This window comes from Cryphonectria parasitica (assembly GCF_011745365.1).
Source record: "Cryphonectria parasitica EP155 unplaced genomic scaffold M406scaffold_5, whole genome shotgun sequence".
NCBI lineage: Eukaryota > Fungi > Ascomycota > Sordariomycetes > Diaporthales > Cryphonectriaceae > Cryphonectria > Cryphonectria parasitica.
Window position 1 is genome coordinate 3,344,789 of NW_024468913.1, and position 21,983 is coordinate 3,366,771.

Sequence of the window (21,983 nt, forward strand, 5' to 3'; positions counted from 1 at the left end):
CAATCATGGCGAGTCTCGTCAATGAGCATGACCAGCCGCAGTGCCCATTTTCAGGCATGGATCGAAACAAGCTGGAGGACATACCTCGACCACCAACCAAGTATTTCGGTCTCCTGGGACATCTTCCTGAGATTGATCGGGACTTTCCCGTCAGCTCTCTCTGGAGGCTCATGGACAACCATGGCCCAATCTTCGAGGTTGACCTCCAGGGTCGCAGGGTCCTCGTAGGCAATCATGATCTCTTCAGTGAGATGCTGGATGAGGAAACATGGGTCAAGCAGCCGTCCAAGGCTCAGCTAGAGCTGCGAAATCTGGGTGGCGGTGATGGTCTGGTCACCGCTTTTTCTGGGGAGAAGAATTGGGGTATAGCTAGGCGATTGTTGAATCCGTCATTTGGTATGTTCATGAAAGTTAATTTCGCTATAGAAATTACTGCGGTCAAGAGAGACGTATTGACAACTGCACAGGCCCACTTGGGTTACGGAACATGTTTGATGATATGTATGTCGAGCCCACATCTACCTAAGCAGGTTGCAATAGCTGGTTTCCACTGACACATGAAACTTCAAACAGGCTGGAGATCAGCTCTCAACTGGTTCTAATGTGGGATCGTTACGGCCCCGACAACGAGATTGAGTGCGTCGATGCCTTCACACGACTTACCTTCGACACTATCGGCCTATGTGCATTCAACGTACGCTTCAACGAGTTCTACATGAGAGAGGTCCACCCTTTTGTCAAGAATCTCTCAGAAGGGCTGATAGAATGTGGGAGGAGGGCCAACCGGCCTCAGTTCCTGAACACATTGCTCTTCTACCGAGCAGAGAGGGAGCGGCAGGTCAACATGAAGAAGATGCGGGATCTGAGCGATCAGATTGTGCGCGACTGGGAGACAAACCCGAGACCTGGTGCTGCCTCGACAGACTTCCTGAACGTATTGCTATATGGTGTCGACAAAGAGACTGGGGAGAAGGTACCAACCGAGAACGTCCGGTATCAGATCTCTACCTTCCTCGCCGCCGGGTACGATACGACAGCCTCATCGCTGAGCTTTGTTTACTATTACCTATGCGACAACCCAGAGTGCCTACGCAAGGCACAACAAGAGGTTGATCAAGTTGTCGGCGACAATATCGTCACGATCGACATGCTGCCGAAGCTTGTATATCTCAAGGCATGCATCCAGGAATCATTGCGGCTGAACTCGCCGGTCAATATTCTCAACCGAGACGCCACCAAGGATACGATCCTGGGCGGAAAGTATCTGATCAACAAGGGTTTGTCTGTTTCATGTCTGCTGCGCCACCTGCATCGCGATCCTAAGGTCTGGGGTGACGATGCCGACGAATTCCGCCCCGAGCGCCTGCTCGATGGGGGATTTGAGGCATTGCCTCCTACCGCGTGGAAGCCAGTATGTCTCCCTCTACCATTTGTGGCCTTTCATGTTGTCAGTTTATTGTGGCTAATATTTATCGTTTCAAATTCGCCAGTTTGGAAATGGCTCCCGAGTATGCATCGGCCAAGGTTTTGCCGAGCAAGAAATGCTCATCAATCTTTCACAAGTGCTACAGCGCTTCCATGTACAGAAGGCCGACCCAAGTTATAAGTTGGTCATCAGAAGCACATTGACGACTAAACCGGCCGATTTCCGAATAAAGGCTCGCCGTAGGCCTGAGAAAAATCTCATGATTGGTATTCCGGGAGGAACTTTTGCCGAAAGTGTGCCAAACCAGTCGCGTCAGCGTGCAAGAGGTGCCGCTCGCCAGACAGGCGAGGCCAAGCACGTCTGCGTATTCATCGGTGGTAATATGGGAACCAGTGAAGGTTTAGCCCATGACCTAGCTGAGAAGGCTCCTGAGTATGGACTCGATGTCGACATACGAGATTTGGATGCTGCGGTTGAGGCTTTGCCGACGGATCGGCCTTGCATCATAATCACAGCCTCGTATGAAGGCAAGCCACCCAGCAATGCTAGAAAATTTGTGGCATGGATTGAGAAACTTGCTGGAGGCTCTTACAAGTTGCCCCAGGGCACTCGCTACGCCGTCTTCGGCGTCGGAAACAGTGACTGGGCCAGTACACTCCATCGAATCCCAAAGCTGGTTGACAAGACGCTGTCCGAAATTGGTGCCGATCGGATCATGGATGCCGGCTACAGCAACGTCAAGCTGGATATTATGGGGCCGTGGGAAGAGTGGTGTGTTCAGCTCTGCACAAGCCTTTCCGACAACAAGACAGCGGACCAAATCTCTGTTGGCGTGGATGTCACCATCGAAAACTCCCAGGCCACAGGGACGCGTCGTCAGACGCAGAGCGGCGAGGACTTGAATAATGCAACAGTGCTCTCCAATCGCGAGCTAGCCGATACTTCTGTTGGCGCTGCGAAGCGTCATGTTGAGCTTCGTCTTCCTCCCGGTTGCAACTTTGTCTCAGGTGACTACTTGGTGATCCAAGGACGGAGCCCAGAAGAGACAGTGAGGCGAGTGCTGGCAAGATTCAATCTTGAACGACACGACATGATGACCGTCAAGTCCAGCAAGAAACCATTTCTCCCGGCGCACCCAACAGCCGTGGGTCACTTCTTGTCCACGAGCGTTGAGCTTGCCACGCCCATCACCAGGCGACAGCTCTCGACACTTGCCCAGTGGGCGGAGCAGGGCAGCTCTGAGCTGAAGAGTCTACTCAATATGCAGAAAGAAACAGTCTATGAGACTCTTCTGGAGAAACGATACTCCATCCTTGATGTGCTCGAGGAGGTTCCTGGACTGCCGCTTCCGTATGGGGTCTATATTGACCTCCTCTTGCCATTGACTCCTCGCCAATATTCCATCTCTTCACCACCACCATCACCACTGAAAGACGACAAAGAAACTGGCGTCATCGCCAGCGTAACTTTTGACGTCCTCGAAGCACCTGCGACCAGTGGTCATGGCGCATTTCGCGGCGTCGTGAGCACCCATCTCTCAGCCTGCAGGCCCGGAGACCGTGTTCAATGTGTCGTGCGTCCGAACACGATCGGATTCCGCCTCCCGTCTGATCCTGAAATTCCCATCATCATGTTGGCCGCAGGAACAGGTATTGCGCCGGTATGAAACAAACACTTTCCTTCTTCTCGTCGTACCCGTCTATCGAGGCTGGGGAAGACATAAAAAACATTTTTGTTCTCCCTCTCTCCCTTTCCGCCCTTTATTGCTGACGATTTTACCGTGTAGATTCGGGCCTTCATTGCAGAACGTGCCGCCATCAAGAAAACAGGCGTACAGAAGATGGGACCCGCGTTGCTCTTTTTCGGCTGCCGCCATCGTGAGAAAGACTACATCTACCGCTCTGATCTCGAGGAATGGGGAAAACAGGGCGTGGTGGAAGTGGTTCCGTGCTTCTCCAAGCCTGGCGACGGTCAGCAGGGGCGACACGTTCCCGATGCGCTTTGGGATGATCGAGTCCGCGTCTGGAATATGCTCCAAGGGGGAGGCAAGGTCTACGTCTGTGGTAGTGCAGCCAAGCTAGGAAGAAGCTCAGCAGATGTATTGAAACGCATCTGGGCCGATCAGACAGGGAAGAATGAGATTGAAGCGGATGAGTGGCTTGATGAATGCAAGACAGCTGGATCGTATGTGAGGGACGTCTACTGAGTTTCGGCTTGGTTCTGGCTTGAGTCCTTTTATTCTTTTACAATGACCTGTTCATTATTTTGCTGAAATCACGTAGACGATTTGCAGATAATGGTTTCTTATCTACTAAGTACATACTTACTTCGTCAATTGGTCTCCGAACTTCCACATGTGTTCTCTGTCTTGAAATTCTACTTGTCACCTGTTCACCAGCTGCACTTAACATGGTATCTCACGTTTGAGCGATTATCGGTTACTTCTGTTCCTCCAAATGAGTGCTAGTTATAGTGTATTCACGTTCCTTGAAACCTCTTGAGATAGTAATAGCCATGTTCAGACGGGTCCGCCATGGTCTCAACCAAGGCCAAGGAATTCAGTAATGATGCTTGTGAGCCAGGAACATTCGGCGACTTGGCCAGAATTCTCATGAGATAAGGCTTGGATCACAGACGCGACATTTTCGGTGCCTTTATGTATTTCGCGCAGAGGCGTCTGTCTATTCGGCGCGCCGATAATCCATTTTCATCGCCAGCGCAAGTAATCACTTGAAGATTCTACTTGCATCCGGATGTAACTTTTGTGGCTGATCGGGTGACGGACGACGTTTAATAGATCGACAAGCCTTGGCTATGATCAGCAAATACAGCAGCGACATTACCAGAAGAAATCTATAATATAGAGATGAAGTGGTGGTCATTTAACGAACCAAAGTGTTTCAGCACTCATCTCTACTCAGGCCACAACAGCATCATCTCCGACATAACAGTCATAATACAACACCCGTCATGGGCGCCAGCACGCTCCCCAGTCAGCAAACAGCCCTCGTTGTCCAGGGACCCGGAAAGCTCGCCGTTCAACATGATGTCTCGGTCCCAGCCTTGAGAGACGACGGAGCCATCATCAAAGTCGCTGCTGTGGCCATTAACCCAGTAGACGCCAAAATCCTCGACTTCAGTCCCGCAATAGGTGCAGTTCATGGACACGACTTCGCAGGCACCATCGTCGCTGTGGGCCCCAATGCGCCGAGTTACCTGGCCGTGGGAGACCGCGTGGCCAGCACAGTGCACGGGAATAACGCCATGGAGCCCGGGGTTGGAGCCTTTTCCGAGTATGTTGCGTCAGATGGGGGTCTTCTGCTCAAGATTCCTGATAGTATGAGCTTTGAGGAGGCGGCAACTATCGGCATTGGCTTGGGCACGGCGCTCTTGTGCATCTTCCGCGAGCTGGAGCTGCCGGGTCCTCTGTATCCACGCGATCCCTCCAGGGCTGAGGATTTCATCTTGATTGCGGGTGGAAGCACGGCTACCGGCACTCGTACGATCCAATTGCTGAAGCTGTAAGTCGCTGCTGACTCCTTTTATTTCCCCCCTGGTAATCAGCTAATAGCAGGTGTCTCACAGGATGGGGCTGCGCGTCCTAACTACTTGTTCTCCGCCCAACTATGACCTGGCACTGAAGTTCGGCGCTGAAAAGGTCTTTGACTACCACAGTCCCACCTGCGCCGTCGATATCCGTTCCTATACGGGTAACGCTTTGGCCTATGCCATAGATTGCGTCTCGCAGGCAGACACAACCCAATTATGCTATGCAGCTATTGGACGGGCTGGTGGCCGCTATGTCTCTCTGGAGCCGTACCGTGAGACTGTGACTGCGACGCGGGCTTTGACCATTGAGCCATCATTCTGCATGGCCATGACCTTGTTCGGAAAGAAGGTGGCCCTCGATGGGATCTATGGCAGGGAGGCTCAGCCTCAAGACAGACAGATGGCCAACGATATGTTTCCTCAAGTCCAAAAGCTTATGGATGATGGATTGTTCTCGACACATCCTGTGAAGTCCATGGATGGCGGATGGGCAGGGGTGATACGAGGCATTGACTTGGTGCGTGCTCAGACTTCTTCGGGCTATAAGCTGGTCTATGCTGTTTGACCTTGTCAGTTGTCATGTCATACCGCAGCCTCAGGATTAATTATGTATGGTCCTATAGTAACACAATGCATGCAAGGACCACTGCTGGAGTCGGTGAGCTTTTGCTGGAGAGACGTATGGTCCATGATCAAGGCCTTGTCGTGGAGCACGTAGAACATCAATTCCATATAATCTTAAAATCACATATTGAACCTAATGAAGATGGCCACGCTGGTGCTGTTCCCAAATGCCTTAGCACAAGTGTTGTGAAAAAGCGGCGAATGTCAAAAGTCTTGGGGACGTGAATGCACAGCCTATCACAGTGCAACACTTGTCGTCCAAGTTTGGGTTGCGGCAGACTCGAGACGTAACGCAAGGATGCGGTGAGGACAATGAAGTTCTCTCATCGGAAGTGGCCCCGACAGAACCTAGGTTTTCGAAGGCAGTGGAAGCTTCGTGAGAAGCGCATGAAAGGCAACCTAGTCCATGTAAATAGGATTAACGACTATGTCGATCCTTCTTTTGTACTAACTGCAAACCATCCAATCTCTGAGTGTATGACCTCCGATCCATTGCTGCATTGCATTTGCTCACTTTCCAAATATATGTGACAAAGAGCAGCGAATTGACAGATCATGGATAAAAAGCATGAATTGCACATCTCTGAGAATATGACAGAGTTCAATGTTCACGCGCACACATACACACACACCCAGCGCACTGGATCGCAAGTCCCACATAGGACACACGGTGCACCACACTCAAATGGGAGGGGTCGTGGATCGACGAAGCTTATCGATCATCTTTGAGCTGAGCTCGCCAATTCCGATACTCCGCCTCCTCATCCATCCGCATGGACCAAGAGGCGGACGTCGCGGCTGTTCCGACCATACGAAGGTAATTAGGCGAGCAAACTGGCGTCTTTCTCTTTCACTTTGTGCATACCGTGTATGTGTGTGTGGACGCGTTACGAAGAATAATTTCCACACCGGCCGCCACTGCCGGGCCACGGCCTCGCCGCTGCAACATGTCTGGTATGAAATTAAACACAAGCTCTGCGGTCTGCAGTAGTTCCCCCTGAACGACAAAGACATGAAAACAACACATAAACTTGGCGATTTAAGGATAGAAGCCGAACATTTCGTTGGTATCTACTTGTCGCCGAGGTCTCTGAGGAGAGCTGAAAGTTCGCTATCACGAGATAAATTGGTAGAGTGGAGCCTATGAAACGCACGTACGCTTGCGCATGCCATGTGGCGGCGCAGCAATAAGGAAATCCACAAACGATAGGCTGGCAGGTGGGCTCATCAACTTCGTCTCCATCAGCCACAAAACCTTAGTAAAGTAGATCTCAACATCAGAGTGCCACGTCTACAACAGTGGACTTCATTTAAAGAAGCCAAATGAAAAAAAAAAAAAAAGTTTGCACACTTGAAGGTGTGTATGGAGTGCAGATGATAACATCAATCTGTAACGAAATGTCGAAATATCGGAATGTCGGAATGCACACCTCTTTGTTTTTCTCTCACACACTCAGAAATGGATGAGATTGTGGGCTGTCTCCTCGGTCGACCCCTTTGATGAAAGGACGTGCGCTTTTGCTTGCGGTCGAGTTCGCGGTAGGAGAATTTGTGGTTGATGCGAGTGAAATCTGGAGAAAGGACTGGCCCCTGAGACAGAAGAAACAAGGGTCCTACTACTTCAAGGTCATCCCCTGATTGAGACGAGCGCCTGGCCTTCTATCCCCACAGAGCATTCGGGAACACGTTCTAGAATCTCCACAACTCAGACCCTTGAGTGGGCCTCGACGGCCTCTACGGAAGAGCTGTAGACCACCCGCGATTGAGGGGATCCCGGCACTTTAGATGGGCTCACTATTCGGTGAGCCATCACTGACAGATTAGAAAGCACATATGTGTTTGTTAGGTGTGTTTGTGCGTGTCTGCTTCACTCTCGATTGAGATCTTCATTTATGCGGTGTGCGATTGCTCTCCTCTGTCCCATGACCCGTAACCTCGTGTACGATTCAATGAATGAACGAAGCTCAGGACAAGTTGTGGGATTTAGGTCAGGGGGAAATTATAGAATGGACAACCGGGGGAAGAGGTTGGTGGCTCGAGGGTGGTGGATATACGAAGCCAGCCCCATCGTGAGCTGAAGATAAATATCATGATGGGTTCCTGGACCTCGGAGAGAGAGGACACTAACACACAATGTGTGATCCCACTTGTTTGAATTTTTGTTGACCTTGTCTCATCGTCTCATCTTTCTTATTTCTGTTCTTTCGTATTGCGACTCGTACCACACACAGCGCCCCTGGCCTGCATCCACTCTCTAAGTTCTCCATTGCCTATTCCGGACAGAAGCGGTGAGGGTTTGAGATCCACACCGGGAGCTTTGATCAACAGGATGGCGCGAAAAGATTCGAAAGAGGCGTCTTCTCACCACCATTTCTTCTCGCTTCGGGGCAAAAGGAAGGAGAGCAAGGTAAAAAAGGGTCTCGGCGAGGCCTTGGGAGCTATCGGACTAAGGCCTGAAGACGACGACGGTAAGTGCGGTTGTGGTGACAGCCCATTGGGGACACGTTTACAAAGTCCCCATATATGTCTGCATGCACTTCACGTTTTTTTCTCCTCCGGTTCGTGGGCTGACATCCAATACAAGCTCGCGCTTCTCGTGAAACAGTTGGCAGTCTATCTAGTAATTCGTCGGCTCCAGGCACTCTCAAGCACCTCTCCTCACGCGATTCCCTCAAGTCTCTTGACATGTCCTTATTCAACCACCTCAAGAGGACCAAGACGGACAAGTCCTCCGCGCCCTCCTCACGATCCGCCTCTGTCGAGCCTCATCATAATAATATCCCTCGCATAATCACCACCACCGACGCTCCCTCCATCGTCTCCAGGGACATCGTCAAGCCCCAAATGTCTCGACAGATCCACCAGGAGCGCAGCGTCTCCGCCTCTTCGACAGGCTCAGACTCTACCATTGCCGCAGAGGACAGCCACCAAAACAACAGGCCCAGCGTTCTCGACAGGGCCAAGACTGCCATCATGAGCCGGGCCACATCCCCCAGCCCAGCCACCCCGCGCGACAGCCCGAACCGCAGGTCATTCGCCCCCCGGGGCAACCACATTGTGACCGACGCCGTGGCCACATACCGGGCCAAGCTCCAGGCTGAGCTCAAGGGAGGCAAAGAGCAAGGGCTGGCGGCCGGTGTCTCAAGCGAGGACCTGCTGAGCTTCATTGCCGCCGAGCGCCTCAAGCGCATGCCCGCGAGGGGCAGCCGCTGGGATAAGATTCTGAAGCAGGCAGAGGACTTTGCCAAGAAGCTGTCTCTCTTCGAGGTCACTGATGACGGCTTTATCCCCTCGTCCAAGGAGGCCGTCGAGCTGATCCTCGCCTCCCTCCAACTTCTCCTCCTTGTGAGTTACAGACAAGACAGACCGGTCTTTTCTTTCTTTCTTTCTTCTTCTTTCCCACTCCCTTCCTACAATCCTGGCCACATCGAACGATGGGCTCCGCCCGTAACAAGACCCTGCATAGGGCGTATGCATGAACAACGAAGCCCAGCTAACGCGTCTCGCCTCCTTCTTCCTACAGCTCGGACCCCAGAATGGTGAGGCTCTAGAACGGGCTTTCGGCCTCTTCCACGAGTATGGCCTCGTCTTCGACTTTTATAAGCGGAATATCAGCCTTCTCGTCTCCATCCCAGAGGCGAGAAGGTATCTCAGCCTGTCGCTGGCCGATATGCTTGGACTCTCGGTCGAACTTGCACTTGTTTACCGAAAGTCCTCGTACGCAATGTCGACCACAAGCGTCACTGTCGATTTCAACCTGACCTTTGGTGGTCGCATGGAGTCCTTTGTCGCCCACAAGGACCGTATTGCTGAGTTGATGTGGACATGGCAGCTCGAGAACTCCTCCGAGATTAGTGGTGAGTGGACAAGTTCTCTTTTTTGGTGGTTTTTTTTTTTTTTTTTTTTTTTAAAGTGGAATCTCGGTAGGGAGTGACGTGACGTCTACCTGCTTGGCGAGACGCTTAGTCAGCCAGCTGTCACCATGACACCCTCCTTCATGCACCACCCCTGCACTATAGCGTGCTTACCACCCGCTCTCACCCTCCCACACCTCCTTCCCCCAGGCTTCCCGTCCGTCCTTCCCGTCCCTCAAATTCAGGGCCCATCCTTTGACCTTTGCGAAGATCAGACTTGCTGACCCACAATTCTCACCCACCACGAACAGATGTGCGTGTCTCCATCGAGAGCATCAGACAATGGCTTCTTCCTCAGGACCGTATGCTCCAGGCTCTGGTCACGGGCCGCCGCACCACTCGCACCCCCCGTGCCGAGTTCACCTGCGAGTGGCTTGAGCGTCCTCTTGTCGACTTTGCTCGCAGCAAGGACAAGGTTCTGACCATTACAGCCGAGGCTGGTGCTGGCAAGAGTTATCTCTTTGGCTGGATCCTCGAGAGGCTCCAGCGTCGTGTCGGACACTACGACTACCAGGCCATCCAGGCCTCTGTGGACAGCCAGGTGCCCGCCCAGGCTACCCAGATTGCCCTCGTCAAGTCGCTGCTTCTGCAGCTGCTTGAGCAGAATGTGGGCAACACCACGCTGTTCCGCTGCCTGGCCAACGTGACCGAGCTTGGCTCCAACACCAACAGTACCGAGGATGCTGAGGATGCCCTCTGGTACAGCCTGGACACTGCGCTCCAGGGACTCGAGAATGTCGTTCTGGTCATCGACGGCCTCGACTCTCTCGAGGGGGATGACGCCGCCAAGCTCCACGCCTTTGAGCGTCTGTACGACATCGCCAACAAGAACAAGCACAACATTCGGGTCATCATCCTGACCCGGCCTTTCTCCAAGCCATGGCCTAAGCCTACGCGCCAGGTTGCCATGACTTCTCAGCGCACCGCTGCTGATGTGAGGCACATGGCCCGCGCCTGGTTGATCCGCCGCAATCTAGGCAACAAGCAGGAGATCGACGAGGTCTCTGAGCAGATTGTGCAGCGCAGCAGGGGTTCCCTCACCTGGACCGATATGGCCCTGCAGCTGTTGACCAAGGCCAAGAGCGTGACCGAGGTCACGGCTAACATCAAGGAGCTGCCCAGCACCACCAACGAGCTGATCGCCAAGCACGTCAAAAGCATCCCCCTCGAGGGCGATGCCCGTCTGATTATCAGCTGGCTGCTTACTGCCAAGCGGCCTCTGTCCACCGTTGAGATTCAGACTCTTCTCGAGCTCGACACGCAGAATGCCGCACACAAGCCTCGCTCGACGGACATCGTCGACGATATCAAGAAGTCCTGTGGATCTCTTGTTATCATTGAGGATAAGACCGTGCGGTTCCGCAATGAGGCCATCCGCCTCCACCTGCTTGAGCTCAGCAAGAAGGAGACCAAGGATGCTGAGAATGTCATCCTCTCCCCAGCTGAGGCTAACAAGGATTTGACCGCCCGTCTGCTTCTGTACGTCAAGACTTGCGTTACTCGCAACGTCGACAGCAGCCTGGACAAGGTGCACACCCGCGAGGTGGACTCCCTGTTCAAGACCCACCCTCTTCTGGAGTACACCACTCGCAACTGGCTGTCGCACTTCAAGAAGTCCAGCTTCTACGTCAACGGCCAGATCCAGCCGGCGCTTGTCACTGGTGAGCTGAAGGGTGTTTTCCCCAACTCCACTCTGCTCGCCCGCCTCGAGCAGAGGTGCTGGGACAAGCAGACCCTGGCAACTGATACCAGCTCTTCCCACATCCTGGCCTTGAATGTTCGCGAGTCGGCTCTGGGCGAGAATGCCCAGTCCGTGCTGCAGGGCTGCATCAATGTCGCTCAGTCACTGAAGAAGATCTCCGCGCCTGCTGAGGCTAGCAAGTACTTCTACAGGGCATCCAAGATCGGACAGAACGTCCTCGGTCGCAAGAATGACCTGGCTGTGTCCCTGGCTGTGGCTGCCCTCGACACGTCCGCCTCCGTCAAGGAGAAGGCCACCGCTCGTAATGAGGCTGTTACCCAGCGCGAGGAGCTTCTCAAGTATGTCATTGATACCGAGAAGCAGCGCGCTGGTGGGGCCAACAGCGCTGTCGCGTCCAAGTACACCAACGAGCTGGCGGAGCTGTACACCAGCATCAAGGAGAACGATAAGGCTGAGAATGTCTATCGTGAGGTCTACAAGACATCCATTGCGCAGAGCGGTCAATTTTCTGCCGAGGCTACTAAGGCTGCTGAGAAGCTCCAGACTGTCCTGTACAAGGAGGCCAAGCACGAGGAGATTGTCGTGTACCAGAAGCCCGTCTTTGAGACCGCGCAGAGGACCATGGAGATCTTTGATATTCGTCGCGTGGAGATTACTCTGCGCATGGCAGATACCTACGAGAAGAAGAAGGACTTCTCCCACGCCGAGGAGCTGTACATCACTCTGTGGCGGGGTCTGACCGAGTACTGCCGCAGCTCTGCTACCACCACGGCTACTGCTGCCACGATTGCCGAGGCTCATGAGCGCAAGATCCAGATCAGCATCGCCTACGCCCGCTTCCTGCGCCGCCAGGGCCGCGTTGCTGAGGCTCAGAACATCCTTCATGGCGTCTGGCTCGACTACCAGCAGATGACCGAGCACAAGTCTGAGGCTGTTGTCAAGCAGCTGAACGAGGTCGGCGAGGAGCTGAAGTCTATGGGCATCCTCGACACTGCCATCGCCGTCTTCAAGTCTGTCTGGGGCTACTTCAAGGGCTCTGGTCAGCAGAACTCCGCCGCCGCTGTCGGCACTGCTGTTGCCCTCATGGGCGCTGTCCAGGAGAAGACGGAGAAGAAGCAGGCTGAGGCTGTCAAGGCTAAGGAGGCCGCCGCTGCCAAGGGTGGCGTCGTCATTGATGTCTCTCACGAGACAGATCTCGATGTTGAAGAGGATGATCTTGACGTCGACGACGATGAGGCCGATGCCATTCTGGATGAGGTCGTCAAGGCTGCTGTCGCTGCACCTGCTGCCGCCTCAGATGCCAAGGGCACAGTCAAGGCTAAGGAGGTCCAGGTTGTCACGATTGAGAGCCAGATTCAGACTTGCGAGACCTTGTCCAGCTTCTACGTCAGCAAGAAGAAGTGGACCGAGTGCATCGAGGTCTGCTCTCAACTGCTCAAGCAGATCTGGCCCGAACTCGGCAGCAACGCCAAGTATGGTTTCCCCAAGGCTTACCGCGTCGAGGCCATCAAGTTCACCCGCCGCCTTGCGCTGGCCTACGCCGAGTCCAACCAGACCGAGCAGGCTGAGAAGATGTATGCTGCTATCTTTGAGGCATCGCTGCGCTCTGGTCTGAAGATCCAGGACGAGTTCGTAACTGAGTCTGCCGGCCAGGTCATTGAATACCACAAGAAGACGCAGCAGTGGAACAAGGTCCTCGCCGTGTACCAGCAGCTCCTTGAGGGGTACAGGACGTCCCTGGGATCTCGCAATGCGCTCACCATCAGGACGCTCTACATTATGGGCGACCTGTGCGTTCAGTACCGCCTGAAGGGCGCCGACGCGTACTACCTTGAGCTGGTCAAGGCGGATAAGACCGTGGACGGCGTCATCAGCAAGGACACCCTCCCCGCAGCTCTTGCCCTGAGCAAGATCTACTATGAGCAGAAGCGCTGGACGGAACTTCGTCCCATCTACGCCTCGCTCTGGCTCACCTTCACCAAGCGAGCCAAGGAGTACAACATGTCCCAGGAGCTGGTGCAGGCCATTTACAAGCGATACATTACGGTCCTCCAGACGCACCTCAAGGTGCCTATCGAGGAGGTCCGCCAGGTTGCCCTTCAGTACCGCGAGACGTGCACCAAGGTCTACGGCCCTCAGGCCGACATCACCATGTCGGCATCCATGGCCCTGGTCGCCATCTCTCGCAAGTGCCCCGACGTCCAGCACCAGCAGGAGGCCGTCAAGATCTGCGAGGAGATCATTGTTACGTCAGAGAAGCAGAAGGCTGCTGCTGCGGCTGAAGGCGGCAAGGCCGTCGATGTCAAGGTGTCCGGCTTCCAGTCTTCCCTCCTTGCCTCCGCCAAGCGTCATCTGGCTGGCCTGTACAGCAAGCAGACCACAGTCGGCGTCTCAGCCGCTGTTGCTCCTGGTGCTGCTGTGGGTGCTGCGGGTGCTGCTGCAGGTGGTGCTGGAGCTGGTGCTAGAGCTGGAGCTGGCGGCGCTGCCAGAGGTGTCATCAGCGCTGAGTCAGCCCAGAAGGCCGAGGCCCTCTGGAAGGAACAGCTCGAGATCAACAAGAAGGAGCATGGCGTTGCCCACAAGGCGACTCTGGCCAGCTTGGCTTCCCTTGTCGGCGTCTGGGCCCACTCCGATAAGGCCGAGGTCCGCAAGCAGGCCCAGGAGAAGCTTGACACATCTGTCGTCGAGGTCCTCTCCGAGTCCTGCGTCGCTGGCACGCCCAATGTCGACTCGACCAAGCTGCACGAGAGTGGTGTCACTCTCGCCAAGACCTACCTGTCTTGTGGCTACTCTGCCCAGGCTTGGGCTTTGCTGAAGCAGCTGCGCTTCCACATCGTTGCGCGTGGCAAGATTGCTGGCGCGGCTGAGCTTGAGAAGACGCCTGGGATCAAGCTGACCGACAACATTGACCGTCGCTCGATGGTCTTTATTGCCGCGTTCGAGGAGACCCTCCGTACTTCTCAGGCCGAGACTGCCAAGCTGAGCACCGACAAGAAGGTCGTCAAGATCACCTTCTCCGACATCATGACCGACCTGCTCACCGAGGGCATCCTGTACGACCGCTACAGCTTGAGCATGGCCAGCAAGGAGCTGTCGGTCGAGCAGAAGCTGTTCGATGGCGCCCGTCTGTACGTCTTCCTCAAGAGCGATGAGGAGCGCCACATGGAGCAGCTCATTTCTGTGGAGGAATCGCTGTACAAGCTCTTCATGGAGAAGTTTGGTGCCGCGATCAAGACGGAGACACTTGTTACGCGCGCGTTCCTGATTGCTATCATCAAGGAACTCGGCCAGCAGAACATGCACGAGGACAACCTCGTTTACATTTCCTGCACCGCCATTACCTCGAGGGTTTACGCTCTTCTCCTGGCAGATGGCTATGCTCAGGCTGTCGATCTGGCCACCGCGTGGTACCAGTTCATGGTCCACCAGAACGGCTTCAAGAACCCCCAGACCATTCCCTTCGCCTTCAAGCTGTCGCTGTACCTTGCCGGCCTCGGTGTCAAGTCTAACAAGGCCGCCGATGCCGTCATGCAGGGTCGCATGCTGGAGCTTTCCAAGACCATCCTCCGCGAGACTCTTACTGCCTGCAAGTCGATGAACATTGATCTTGTGCAGCTCCAGGCATCCGAGCTCAACAGTCTGGTGCGCCTCATGGGCCAGCAGAAGAACTACGAGGATCTCGAGTGGCTCCTTACCCAGCTCTGGCACTCCCGTATCATCCAGTCTTCCTGGTCGCCCGTCACCGTCATTGCGCTCGGCCGCCGCCTCATCGAGGTTCTCTTCATCCGTGGCAAGCGTGACAATGCCATCTCCCTGGCCGAGTCGATTGCGTACAACCTGCGCCGCACCTGGGGTCTGCTGGACGCCGCCACTGTGGACATGAACAACCTCCTGTCTGCTCTGTGCGTCGCCGATCAGCGCTACTCTGATGCCCTTGACGTCCACGAGGAGATCCTGCGTGCCCTGCTCGACCTGAACATGTCGGGCGACAACAACAACGACGACGACGACGCCGCAAGCGAGCTCCTGGACTTTGACGAGGAGAACGCCGCCGCCCTGGCCCTTCAGCAGCTTGAGCTTGTCCGCCGCGTGTACGCGCGCAATGCTGGATGGCCCGAGTCTGAGGACCTCGACATGCACGAGCTCATTGGCGATGTTGTCGCCGAGTTTGCACCCATGGCTGCTGACACATACGCGGCCTTTGGTGATGGCGACTCGACCAAGTGGAGCAAGACGGCGCCACCGGCCAACGACACGACGGGCACGTTCATCGCGCCTCAGGTCTGGGAGTTCTCGCTCTCGGATGAGACCAAGCCTGGCCAGCCCGCGCTCAAGAAGAGGCCCAGCCACATGCTGCGCAGCCTGCAGCTGAGCCGGCAGCGAAGCTACGGTGACCTGTCCGAGGCCAGGAAGAGACTGGGCGATGCGAGTGATTCCAAGATCGGCAGTGCCAGCAGTACTTTTCTTGCCACGCCCGTTCTTCACTAAGAGTATCAGGAGATGGATGTGGGGTCGGCTCGATGGTCAGGAGAGGGGAAAGGGGATTTTCATGCCTCTTCCTGTCGTCATGAGCAAAGAAGAGAAAAAGATTGACGCGAAAAGGGATGGGCGCAGGGAAGTTCTGGAGCTCTTGCTTGGTCAAGGCGAGGATAATGGACAAGATGACATCTTCGTGGCGATGATGTGGTGGGGTGCCGTATCGGTTTTGGTGGTGGTTTGCTGGGTCAAAAGGATCGACGTGATTAGGGGTGTATTATGACTGTAAGTTACGATTTGGTCATTTGGAAACGGGTAATCATTTGCTGGATGGGGATCTGGGGTTGAAAAGGATCTGATTTTTGTGTGTCTTTCCTTAGTCTAGTAAGTTTTGATGTTATGTTTTCATATATGCAAGTTTCAGTCACTTTGAATACTCTTGGCACCGCCAGTGAAGGTGACTCTTTCTCCTCTCGGAAATCAGTCTCATAGTCTTGACTGTACAGTCGTCGTGCGGCGGTCCAATATCGTCTCAATCTCTCTCTTGAATATTCCTGCCCAGCTCATGTCAATCGCACACGCATCAATATTGACACCCAAAGCAATCGAATCATCCCCTCCCCAGACACCCACCAGGAACTCCCCGTCCCGAGGTCTCACATTCTGTCGTATCCTCCTGGGATCAGCCACAAGTTCGCCGTTCTCGTCCCCCGCCAGCGGCTGTTGGAGATCATACTGGCCCGGCTGCAGGAGCGGAGGCGACCTTCCAACGGAGCTCACGCCGCACGTCGCCAGAGTGGGGTTCGCCTGTTTCGGCACGAACCCTTGATACGCCAGATGGGTCCTCATGTCCTCGGGGATCCTCCCGCTCATGCGCTCGAGGGTTTCGAGGTAGGTCATGGGCACGACCCTGCCGGCGCCGCGGGGGCCCATGTACTGGATCATGTTTCCGACGCCAGAGTCATTCTTCCGAGGAGGTCGCTTCTGGTACCTCGACAGCTGCCTCTGCGCAGACCGGATGAGCAGCTTGATCCTCCCGTCGAGGTCGAGACTACGAGGCAGGAAAGGCAGTATAACCCCGTCCGAGAACGCCAGCATGATACCGTCCGGGTCGGCGCTGTGGTTGAAGAAGGGCCGCGGGTTGATCGGGAACGAGCCGATGAAGGGTAGACGGTCATGCGGCGCGACGTCTGGAGACCGGCGCTCGTACAGCTCCATCATCACGATGGCGACCAGGACGAAGCAGCCAGCCCCGACGCTGCACCCGGCCTGTCCGCACAGTCGGTGCAGCCTGCGCGTGCCCTCTCGACTGACGTGGGCGAAGATGGTTCCTGCGTTGAGGGTTGGGGGTCTGCTGTAGTCTAGGACCTTGTCAAAGAGCTTTTGTTCGGGTACGGATGCCGTTTGAGGGCCCTGGGTGAAGCGGAGCGGGTTCTGGAATGCGGGCGGCATGGGCTTCTGGACGTGACGAAGCACGAGAGTTATAGCCCAAAACCATCGTTGTCGTGCCAAGGAGCCAGATATGGGCTGGTACAGATCCTCTTGCGCAGGTGGCAGGCGCTCAGGCAGCGTCGTAACCAGAGTGCCGATGGAGTCCTCGAGGTCGTGGGACTTGGTGTTCAGCAGCCGCATGAAACTGGTGGCCCAATTGCTGTTGGTCAGACCGTCTGAGATCTGATGAGACATGATGAACAAGAAGCGCAGATTGTATGTGCCGCTGCTTGTCTCTTCTAGTGGAAGCACAAGCAGCCTCGCGAGTGTCTTGGCCGGATTGAAGGCCCTGGCTGTATTTTGGGCATGATAGTAAAGCTGATCGGCGTCCACAGCAGGGTAATGATCGTGGAGAAAAGCTATCTGGTTGTCTGCTGCGTGAATGGCGTCCTCGCTGCTCGTAGGCTTCCGAACGATAAACCATCGAGCGCTGTCTTTGGCCGCCTTCTCGTCCATAAAATCCATTGTCGAGGAGGCAGCAGAGCACAAGAGGACGTGTCTGAGACGCAGAGCCGTCCAGACGAGCAGGATGTGCCGTCTCAGAGAGGTCGTGGACATGTTTGTACTGATCTCGAATTCGAGAGCCATATTTATATCAGCCCTTCCCTCATGGTAGACTCCGTCGGCGTCGAACGAGCTCTCGACGATCCCAAGTGGCCGGTAGAAAAGGACCTCGTTCTCATCTCGAGTCTGTCTCCATCGATGATAGCCTGTGGCGTATCGTCTTAACCAGTCGACATGCATTTTGGGATATGTTGCTGCAGTTCGTCAGTGAAATAAAAGGATTTGTTTCAGGAAAGGGCCTGCCTTGAGAAATGGTAAAGTCGAGATTCAGATCAGCATCTTGCAGCGGCTACAGCATTCCTGTAGCCTAAAAATTCGACCCACTGAACGGGGTCCACTTGCTTCGGTTGTTTATGTATACCAACAGACTGTCTCTAATCTACAAATCCATTTTATTTTTATTTTTTTTCGGAACTAAAGTCTCTCAACATTTACCTCATTGTGAAGTTCGGTGTAGGAGGTTCTGTTCAAAGTAGCTACAAGTCCAAAGTAATTTCTCAAGTGCGATTAATGGGCAAATAGACGCAGAAAGGAATAATGAGACCATCCGAGGAAAGAAGCACTGGATGAGATCAACAAGGGATGCAAGGCATACTGAATTAGTCAAGAACAGAAACTGGGCATTGGTTGTCACTTCTCAGTTTGGAAGATCAGCGACAAGGATGCCAGATCTCGAAATTCTGACTACAAGCTGTAATGATTTCTCCCTTTGTCTTTTTCTGACGTCTTTCGGCTCCAACCATTTACATTTTTAAGAAGCAGGGAGGGGCTGTTGACTGCATGGTCATTGTCAAACAACGAATCAGTATCAAGATACTCACCAGATTGCACTTCGCTTCACTACAGCTTTCAACTGCCGCCTCAAGCAGAGTGGCGTACATATGTACCCACTCAAAGATCCAATCAATCTGTACTACTACGCGTTGCACAATACACGCTACCCCGTCGCACACATAAACTTCTTAGTCAGACGAAACCCAACACTCAAAAGCCAAACCCCCACCCCCCCAAACATCATTCATCACCTCTCCTCTCGATCTAACGACAGCGTCTGATTTCCAGCAAATAATCCTTCCACCATGGATTTAACTTCCCAAGCCCCCTATGTTGACCTCGAGTCCCCTCCAACCCCTCCTGTCTTCGACCTTGAGCGCTTCGTCCGAGCCCAGGAGCGCGTTGTACTGAGGCTCCAAAGAAGACCTGAGAGAGGAATTCCTGCTGTCAACACACAGTACGAAGTCGCGCTGAGTGAACTCCAGCAAGGCAGAAAGACCAGCCACTGGATGTGGTTCATCTTCCCGCAGGCAGCTGGCCTGAGCACAAGTAACATTGGGCAGCATTACGCCATCCACAGCATCGCCGAGGCTCGGGGCTATCTTTCCCACAACGTCTTAGGCCGCCGCCTTATAGAAGCCATGCATGCCGTCGAGGACAGTGGTGAGACGGATCTCGTCAGTCTGTTTGGGAGCCAGGTTGACGCCGACAAGTTCAAGTCGTGTCTGACGCTGTTCAGCCAGGCGGAGAGGGATGACGGCCTTGGCATCTTTGCGGGTGCCATGCATTCTCTTGGATTGGAGATGGACAAGCAGACCTTGGCCCTCTGGCGAGGGTTTCCTGACTACAGTCCTTCCCAGCCTCCCACCACAGGCACTGGCAACAATGATGAGGACATGGCCGAAGAGGACGTCGGACAAGCTGCAGTCGATGGGACAAAATGAGATGGAGGACGAATAGAAGGAGGATGAGGAGAGGCCCAAGATACCCGATGCAGACAACAATTTACAAGACGGAAATCTAGGGGAGGTCGATGAAATTGTCGAGGCGCGCCTCCGCCTAGGCCAGCTGGAGTACAGGTTACATTGGAAGGACAACGAAGTGAACTCCCTGATGGACTTCAAGCGGTGCCCGGCCGAGAATTTCAAGCTCGCGCCGGACAAGCTTCAGGAGTACCATGATACTCAACCCGGAGGGCCTGGCACACCGGCCGGACTTGACGTCTGCATCAGGCCTTTTCTCGGGGCGGAGATGCCGCCGCCGCCCCACGTTGATGACAACCTGCTCTTCTCGCCGCTTGATCTTGGAACGGGGCGATGCGCAGGGCGGCGCGGGGCAAGAGAGGTCAATGCGGGCAGGAAATCCAGGACGGAGGCAAAGAGACGTTCTGGCCATGATACATAGTCGGACCACATGTCCCAAGAGAGGAATCGATGCTCGTATTCTGCAGAAAGGGCTGGTCAACCCGGAGGTAACAGCCGGCTGGGAGGAGAGAAGAAGTGTGTGGCGCATACACAACCCCAAGGGGAGGCAAGAGGAGCCCTGTGCCCAGCTACTACTTCTAGCATCAAGGAGAGGAGGTAGAGGAGGGAGGCCGGGGTGGTGGGCAGGGTCAAGGAGGAGGAGAAGGAGGAGATTCGAGAAGGAGGCTCGGACGAGACCCAACATGTCGACCGGCGTCAACTCGCTTACTTGGACTAGTCAGCCCACTTTCGCCATGGCCAAGGTTCTTGACGTTTCATGGGGTCAGTGCAGTAAACAAAGCTATGTCGGAGGCTCTTCCTGCTATAAGCCCAGCTCCCCCAAAGGCCTCCGCGGAGCCGTTTATTGTCAAGGTTGTCTCTAGGCTCGGCGGCTGTCTGTGTTGGTGGTAGCATCAGGACCACCCAACGCCGTCACATGGCGCGCCCCTACCGAGGAAATGATATTATTCGTGGCTCTTTTTTCCGTTTGGTTCTTTTTTTCGCTATAGCCCAGGGAAGTTCCCCCGCATTCCCCATTCTCAGCCGAGATCTGGGGTAATGCAGGCCCCGCCGCCTTGCCCCCCTTGTCTTCTTCCCGCTGCAATAATAAGACACCACGGACGCAGCAACGGCTCTGGCCTTCCTTATCCGGAGTTCGCCCCTAGATCATAATACCAGCTCTATCAGACCAAAGCTCTTTCGTCGGAGGCTACATGTGGTAGTATCAATTACTCACGATGGTCATCAACCCCCCCATTTGCACAATTATCACGAGTTTGTAGGAATTGGGCTTGGAACCGAGGTCGTGGTTCCATGTACGCGATGGGCTACGCGAGTCTGGCTCCTTCGCCACGACACTGTACTATGATAGAAGCCATTCCTCGAATTCTTTATGAGGATCGTGAGAATATAAATACAAGAGACCTTCCTCTTCCAACTTTCCCTCGACTGAAGAATCTGCAGCACCACAAGAACAAGACTCCAGCTCGCTTGTATACAATCACTCACAATCTTTGTCTCCTTCTCTAACAAACCAACTGCACACACACATTCATTCAAAATGATGAGCCTCTACGCTGTCGCCACCCTTGCCGTCGCCGTCTCGGCCCTCCCGTCCATCCAGAAGCGTGATGTGACGACCGTGCTGGACAACCTCGAGACCATTGACTCGGACACGAATACCCTCACCGCCGCAATCGAGGCCTGGGACGCCTCTCTCCTGGGAGCCCTTGGTGTCCAAAGCGACGTGACCACCCTCGAGGTGAGTGAAAACTTGATGGCACCCATTGACTATGTATCCCTAGAATTTAAAGCTGATAATGGACTATGACAGACTGCGGTTACCGATGCCACCTCGGAGGCCCAGACTGAGGCTCAGGCTGACTCTGCCGACTCTACGACCATCCTGGACTGTACGTATAATCCTCACCTGTTATACAGGGCACCCCTTTCCCCCCCCCCCCTCTCTCTCTCTCCATTACACGCTACTCAAACAAGCAATCTGCTATGTGCAACTACTGACACTGTGACCCAACAATAGACGTCAGCAACACCCTCAACCCCGATATCATTGCCTCCCTGAACGCCCTCACCGCCCGCGAGGCCGACTTTGCCGCCCTCAGCCTGGACTCGCTGGTCCTCAGCGACCTCCAGACTCTCCAGAGCGACACTGACGACCTCGGTGCGGCCCTGGTCGCCATTGCCTCGTCCGACACCGAGGCTGAGGCCGAGACGCTTGTGGCTGCCATTGATGCTGCGTTTGCCAGTGCCATTGCCGTTTTCTCTTAAACAAACAAGAGAACAGCGAAGAGGATGGACGGAGAGTTTGGCAATGTGGTCGCTCAGAAACGAATAAGGAACGTTAATTAGTGCTATACTTCGTAACTTACTTGAGTGTATATTTATTGATGTGTCACACCATTCTAGTTTTCATCTTCTTCCTCTCATGACAGTTGTACCTTAAGCATGATGTGATATCACTTGAGATTGCCTGATGCTGC

General features: G+C 54.4%; 6 protein-coding genes across 6 annotated transcripts; 5 read left to right on the plus strand and 1 right to left on the minus strand.

Annotated features, from left to right (window-relative positions):
- Positions 1 to 601: 601 nt before the first annotated feature.
- M406DRAFT_346809 (cytochrome P450) lies at positions 602 to 3,761 on the plus strand (the record flags this gene model as incomplete). Its single annotated transcript, XM_040922223.1, has 3 exons — positions 602 to 1,411; positions 1,491 to 3,086; positions 3,213 to 3,761. The coding sequence occupies 3 exons, from the start codon at positions 602 to 604 to the stop codon at positions 3,630 to 3,632; spliced, it is 2,826 nt and encodes a 941-aa protein (XP_040775940.1). The 3' UTR covers positions 3,633 to 3,761.
- Positions 3,762 to 4,396: 635 nt separating this feature from the next.
- M406DRAFT_258601 (GroES-like protein) lies at positions 4,397 to 5,540 on the plus strand (the record flags this gene model as incomplete). The annotated part of the gene is made up of 2 exons (XM_040917245.1): positions 4,397 to 4,947; positions 5,012 to 5,540. The coding sequence occupies 2 exons, from the start codon at positions 4,397 to 4,399 to the stop codon at positions 5,538 to 5,540; spliced, it is 1,080 nt and encodes a 359-aa protein (XP_040775941.1).
- Positions 5,541 to 8,572: 3,032 nt separating this feature from the next.
- On the plus strand, positions 8,573 to 16,100 carry M406DRAFT_292243 (uncharacterized protein; the record flags this gene model as incomplete). Its single annotated transcript, XM_040919021.1, has 5 exons — positions 8,573 to 8,905; positions 9,312 to 9,456; positions 9,765 to 12,374; positions 12,513 to 13,597; positions 13,724 to 16,100. 5 exons carry the CDS (start codon positions 8,573 to 8,575, stop codon positions 15,701 to 15,703), a joined length of 6,153 nt encoding a protein of 2,050 aa, XP_040775942.1. The 3' UTR covers positions 15,704 to 16,100.
- A 1,016-nt stretch (positions 16,101 to 17,116) lies between these two features.
- On the minus strand, positions 17,117 to 17,926 carry M406DRAFT_43017 (uncharacterized protein; the record flags this gene model as incomplete). The annotated part of the gene is made up of 2 exons (XM_040924212.1): positions 17,117 to 17,416; positions 17,516 to 17,926. Coding segments are annotated over 2 exons (711 nt in total), but the record flags the coding sequence as incomplete, so codon positions are not given.
- A 1,073-nt stretch (positions 17,927 to 18,999) lies between these two features.
- M406DRAFT_243964 (uncharacterized protein) lies at positions 19,000 to 19,269 on the plus strand (the record flags this gene model as incomplete). The annotated part of the gene is made up of 1 exon (XM_040916239.1): positions 19,000 to 19,269. A coding segment is annotated over one exon (270 nt), but the record flags the coding sequence as incomplete, so codon positions are not given.
- A 1,774-nt stretch (positions 19,270 to 21,043) lies between these two features.
- On the plus strand, positions 21,044 to 21,771 carry M406DRAFT_70507 (uncharacterized protein; the record flags this gene model as incomplete). Its single annotated transcript, XM_040925354.1, has 3 exons — positions 21,044 to 21,244; positions 21,317 to 21,395; positions 21,524 to 21,771. The coding sequence occupies 3 exons, from the start codon at positions 21,044 to 21,046 to the stop codon at positions 21,769 to 21,771; spliced, it is 528 nt and encodes a 175-aa protein (XP_040775945.1).
- Positions 21,772 to 21,983: the final 212 nt, after the last annotated feature.